The sequence below is a fragment of the Hibiscus syriacus genome, unplaced genomic scaffold (genome assembly GCF_006381635.1).
Source record: "Hibiscus syriacus cultivar Baekdansim isolate YM2019G1 unplaced genomic scaffold, ASM638163v2 tig00112343_pilon, whole genome shotgun sequence".
NCBI classification, from domain to species: domain Eukaryota; kingdom Viridiplantae; phylum Streptophyta; class Magnoliopsida; order Malvales; family Malvaceae; genus Hibiscus; species Hibiscus syriacus.
In genome coordinates, this window is record NW_024063306.1 from 138,877 (window position 1) to 144,860 (window position 5,984).

General features: G+C 32.3%; 1 protein-coding gene across 1 annotated transcript; it reads right to left on the reverse strand.

Annotated features, from left to right (window-relative positions):
- Positions 1–278: 278 nt before the first annotated feature.
- LOC120177971 (MADS-box protein SVP-like) lies at positions 279–2,896 on the reverse strand. Its single transcript, XM_039183945.1, has 7 exons — positions 2,788–2,896; positions 2,355–2,539; positions 1,224–1,308; positions 1,079–1,140; positions 898–997; positions 756–797; positions 279–523 (listed from the first exon to the last, which is right to left on the reverse strand). Exons 2-7 carry the CDS (start codon positions 2,534–2,536, stop codon positions 428–430), a joined length of 567 nt encoding a protein of 188 aa, XP_039039876.1. The 5' UTR covers positions 2,537–2,539; positions 2,788–2,896; the 3' UTR covers positions 279–427.
- Between the last annotated feature and the right edge of the window lie 3,088 nt (positions 2,897–5,984).

Here is a 5,984-nt window from a genome sequence, read left to right on the forward strand (position 1 = left end):
AAAAATAAATTCTGTAACGAGTATAATATATTGCCTTACTATTATATCTAACGTTATATAATTGAATGACAAACTAATAGATGAACATAGATGCAGCTGGAGGGGATAGGCAGTGGCCTTGGTCACCCTAAAATGGAATATTTTCCATGTAGACCCTTAAAAAGTTATGTAATTATAATTTAATCCAATAAGAAAACTATACATTAACCCTCAAACATTTATGAATTCATTTTAACCTCCTAATAATGATAATGCATGGTTTTATTTGCATGCGTGCATGTATACTGTTACGTGACTTACCCAAGTCTGAGAGAAATGTCATAACTATTATTATAGTCATGACTTGGATTCTCAGAGGACACTGATGGTTTCCCATGATCAGTTACAACCGCTTGGACCTCCAGCTGCCGAAATCAAATTCGATATGTCAAATGAAAGCAGTAAACAAGAATGTTTTGGAAATGATCAGTACACAACTCACTTGCTGTTTCAACTGCTGGTTTTCTTCAACCAGTTCTGTTTCCTTCATATATATTCAACAAGAATCAAGTGTCAGATCATATTCAACCACTATTGGCTAAGAACTTACTCTAACCCTTTCTTCAGATGTCATTTTCTACAAATTTCTTCCAACATAATGGAATCAAATTGAGAAATCAGGCAGCAAAATTTCAATGTTCCGTATACTAGCTAGCATATTCAATAAAAGTCCTGTCAAAACTACTGTTTCAATAGCTAGGTTAAGTATATATCACCTTCATCCTGAGGGTGCTGATTTCCTTGAAAAATCTCTCATCCTGCAACACAAGAGCTTTCATCATTAATCACACTTAAAAGTCCATCAATTGATCAGACTCTAAAAGGTACAATGAGTTGTTATGCGGCTTTTAAGGACACCTTTGTTTCCACAACTCTGGTCAGGCCTCCTAGAACTAGTTCTTCAAGGTGACTTAATTCTTCATAGTCCAACCCTTGGAGATCCTCTCCCCTCAGCTGCCTATCCATGCATGAAAACATTTCAAAAAATATACATACATAAAGGGAGAGAGAGATAGAGAGAGGAAATATTCATATTTACCTGAATTGGTGGGTCTTTGCAGCCAAATCCTTGCTCAAATTGGCATATCTGCTAATCTCAAGCTAAAACAAAACTTTGAGGGCAGCTTCATCAGCATGAGAGGGTGCAGATACTATAAACAAACAACAAAAAGTTCAATTGTAACCTGCAGTTCAAGAGATGGATTGGTAATCGATCTGTCAATCCCATTTTCTGACTGCTGATTGCGCCTTTCAATCACCTGCCTCGTACTTGAGATTACATTACATTGGCACTGAGTCATTACCCTAACTTAAAAAGTTAAAAATAAAACTATGGAGATTATATACACAGGGTTTACAATGAAGTTGAGGAAACATCAGCTTTACTGATCATGTAACAAACACATACTTTTACCTCATATTCATTCCAAATTCAGGTAACAAAGATTATAATATCGGTGAAAGCACTATTTCAAGGGTTTTTTTGGGGTTTCTTGGCAGTAACAAATATAAGTGTAGTAGTCATCTTGGGGAAGCGTGGACACAGAGACTAGGGTTTCGTGCCGGTAACAAACATTAATGCTGATCGGATTACGGGCAACTATAAGCCTATAAGCAATAAATGGGTTTAGAAGATTATACAAATAGATTTCTATTATAAACTAATATTTCTCGTCATAAAGATTACTATTATAAATGTTAGCTGATTTTAATCCAACAGTTCCTAATAGTATAATCAAATGATATTCTAAGTATACTTAATACACTGTTACGAATTAGCATATCTCATTTGTTATTTCCACAAAAGTCGAAAACCTGGTAGGATCCCTATATTTTACGAGAATTTCTTAAGAAATTAAGGCGTCAATGAGCACTGCTATAGGAAGATCTCAATCGTGGGAATTTCAATCTAAGTACATTTTCAGTTCAAAAACAAAAATGGAAGCTAAAAATGAAAATATCAATGTCGTACTCATACAAATGTCTGTGTATGTAGATTAGTCTGTAAATAAGCAACAAGGATTATCAGATAGACCTTCATGGCAAATCTATGGTCTCCTACCCAAAGAGCAGCCCCCAGTTTCTGACCTAAACTAGTACTAAAGAAGATTATCAGTACATTAAACCATTATGAATGTATACTTTTATACAGTTTTCTTGATTCTAAAGATCTTTCTTTCGTTTTTGTTTTTTCCGAAGCAATTACCTTTCTCTATTCCTCTCACACACAGCCAAGCATATTCAATTCATTAATCTACGAGCTTCGGGTTAATGAGATTCTTCCGAGGTAAAAACACACACACAAAGCATATTACCTTGTGCTGGAGTATTCAAAGAGCTTCCCGGTTGCAGAAAACACTATAGCAGCTAGCTCAGCATCACAAAGGACTGAAAGCTCATGAGCTTTCTTGAAAAGCCCTCTTCTCCTCTTTGAGAAAGTCACTTGCCTAGCCGATGTGTCGTCGATTTTCTTGATCTGGATTTTCTTTCTCGTCATTATCTTCCATGGAAAATATATATATATATATATATAGTCAAGCTTGTGTGTAATTAATAGCAAGATGCAGACAATTATATATGTATAGAAATGGAAAGGGAAACAGACAAAGATCCTACAATTACAAGTCATTAACCCTAAAGTAAGATCAGCTATAAATAGTTAAGAACGACGTACGAACACAAAAAAAAATGGGTGTTTAGTCAAGAGAAAATCAAACCCCCCCCCCCCAAAAAAAGTAAAAATCTCACCTCAAATAGAGGAAAACACAAGAGAGACGCAAGCTAATGGCGGACAGAATGAGTAGAGAGGAATCTGGACTATGAAGAACAAAGATATAACCAAAATGGGATATTGTTGAAACCAACCCTAGATAGTGTATGCACACATAAGCATACTATTGGGGTAATTTTACCTTAAAAAATACCCCCAAAAAATCATTATCTACCGAATTAACAACTTGTAACCAATATTTATCAAAATATCACCTTAGAACACGTCTTATGATGATTTGACAGCCCATGTGAAGGACGCTTTCTGTAGAATGCGCCTCTGTTTCTAGTAATATCACTCTGTGACAAGCTTTTAATTGTTAAATAAATAAGCATTTTTTTCTTATATAAGTAAGCTATAAACACAAAATAGGAAAGAAGGAGTCGGTCCACATTTCTAATTTAGATTTGATTTGATGCTAACCAAGAAACTTGTAAAATAAAAGAATTAAAAATGGGGATTTTGAATAATCAAGTAACTAAATAAAAAAATTAAAACTAAAGTGAAAGCATTAAAAATAAGAAAAATAAATTGTAGATAAGTAATTAAGATGAAAGATTGCCTCAAGATTTTACTTCAGATACCTACCGATTACAGTTTACAAGGCCCAACCCTTGTAACTTACTCTTCTCTCTGGTGAACTAATTTCCAAAGTCAATCCTTGAAATTTAGCCCTTGTTTGGATTAATATCGACTATCGATATTAACGTCAATGTTGGTTTAGGAACTGGAAAAGCCCGCGCTCGCGCTTGGATTATGGTGTCTCAATGAGAATCTAATTCGATATTGATTTCCCTTATCGTACCGTTGCTAAATTTGTTCTTAGGGAATTAAATTTGCTACAAGCCGACTCTCCTCCCTAACTGTAGATCACAACGTCGATCAAGCTAATGTGCACTCTTTGGATTGAAGATATTGAGATGTTTGAAGAAAAGTCGATTGCCTCTCATTGTCTGCCGAAAAATCAAAAAAGAATCTGAAGATGTGAAGCGTTTTTGCAATTCTCACGAGATCGAATCGAGTCGTAGCTCAGTTATCAGCTAAGAAAAAATTTAGCCAAGTATGATAGAATTCATACCTGGCGTATGGAAGACAGAAAAGATGAAGAAGAAAATAATTTTTATTGAACTAAAAACCTAAAACAAAACAAAAGCCAAAATGTATTATGTTGAATTCTGAACATGTCTCAAGCTTCACCCCAGAGGGTATTTATAGCTTTGAGATAATCTAGTGAAAATAAAATACTAACTCTTAAGAAAATTAAAATATTTAATTACTAATTAATAGTAAACAAAAAATACTAATAATAAATCATTAAAATCCTATTGCAATTCTAAGCAAACTAAAATCCTAATTAAATAAATAATAAAATCAAAGAGTTTGAATTGAATTACAACTTTTAATTCCTAATGAATTGTGATTCACATTGCTTTTCTCCTTTGATATTGTGGATTAGATTATTTCATAAGAGTTTGCACCTGGATTGGTCTCCTAATCAGAGTTGGCGCCAACTTTTCCAAAAAAATAGAAAAATCTATTTAATTTGCCTTTTAATTGTTGTTTCTTGGAAAATAGAGTCATGCACAGATTCAAACATAAATAACCAGTACTATAAAAGGAGGTAACACATATTAATTAATAATAAAATATTAACTAAATAAAATACACATTACTTTGATTTAGGGTTAGTGATTTAGTATTTAGGGGTTTTAGTATTTTATTTTTTTAGAGTTTAGGGTGATTATAAATAGGTCAAGGTTAGGGTTAGTAGTTTAAAGTTTAGGGTCAAAAGTCCTATAGTTATTGGCGCTCGAATTCATGACCTCTAGGAATAACAACTATCTCTTTAACCAATTCAATATATTAAGAAAAACATACCATGAAATTTTCCATTCAAATAATTGAACACATTTTTTTTCTTTTCCACTTCAACAAAAATGATAGTAAAATTTACTATATGAAAAGTAGAAATGAGCTTATAACTTACAATCATAGAAAAAAACATGAGCATTCAGTCAAATTTACGAAATGAAAAGTAGAAATGACTATACAAGTTGATCAATTTTATCTAAAAATCACCAAAAAATGTCAATAAAACTTTTAACACTCATAATATGTTCAAAAAATTTCGACATAAAACATTTGAAAAAATTTTGGTCTTTAACTTCTAAACCTTCAATTTTTTCTTTACGTGGCTAATTTTGTTGCAATTGTTTTTTTATGATTTCAAATCTTTCTTTCAAAAAATATTTAACTAGACGAGTTAATCAAGAAGATTAAAAGAAATGTTCAATTGGAAGAAATAAAAGATTATTTTTAATACATTTTAAATTTCCAATATCATGCACGAAGTTTTCTCTAAACCATGATACTGACTTGTTGGTATATTGATACATGTGGATCTCATTCTATATCTAATGTGGAGATGGATGTAGAATTCGTTGAGGTTGATAATGGTGCTTCCAATTGAAACACTAAATCAACTGGGATAAATAATGAAGAAACAAAAGTAGATGAATGAGAAACATAGATAGATGGTGGAGAACAAATGGGGCAGTGAGGACCACAACGAAATTTATGATTATTATAACGAAATGGATGAAAAAAGGGTCACTAAGGACCACAACTCAAAACAAATATATAGATAGTAAGGAAAAACATTATCTATACATAAAATTGAGTGGAATATGCAGAGAATATATAGAAAAATAGAACATTATATGTCATAGTATTTTATCTCATCAAGTATTACAGTTATTGGGATAAATAGTTCCTCGAAGGAGAATATTATATGTACAAATATGTATATGGAATATGCAGATAATCTCTACATTAAAAAGGAATATTATTTTCAAAAGAAACACGTTCACATTTTGTAGGAAATCCTTGTCATGTCATAGTGTCTCATCCTATCAGGCATGAGAGTTGTTGAGATGAATAATTCCCCGAATAAGAACATTATATGTATAAATATGTATCTGGAATATATATGTAGAGAATCTCTACACAAAAAAAAGGAAGACACTTTTCACAAGAAGCATTTTCACCTTTTACATAGATTCTCTGACATGTCATAGCATTAGGCATGAGAGTTGTTGGGATAAATAGTTCCCCGAAAGGAAACATTATATGTACAAATATGTATCTGCAATATGCATAGAATCTCTGCATAAAA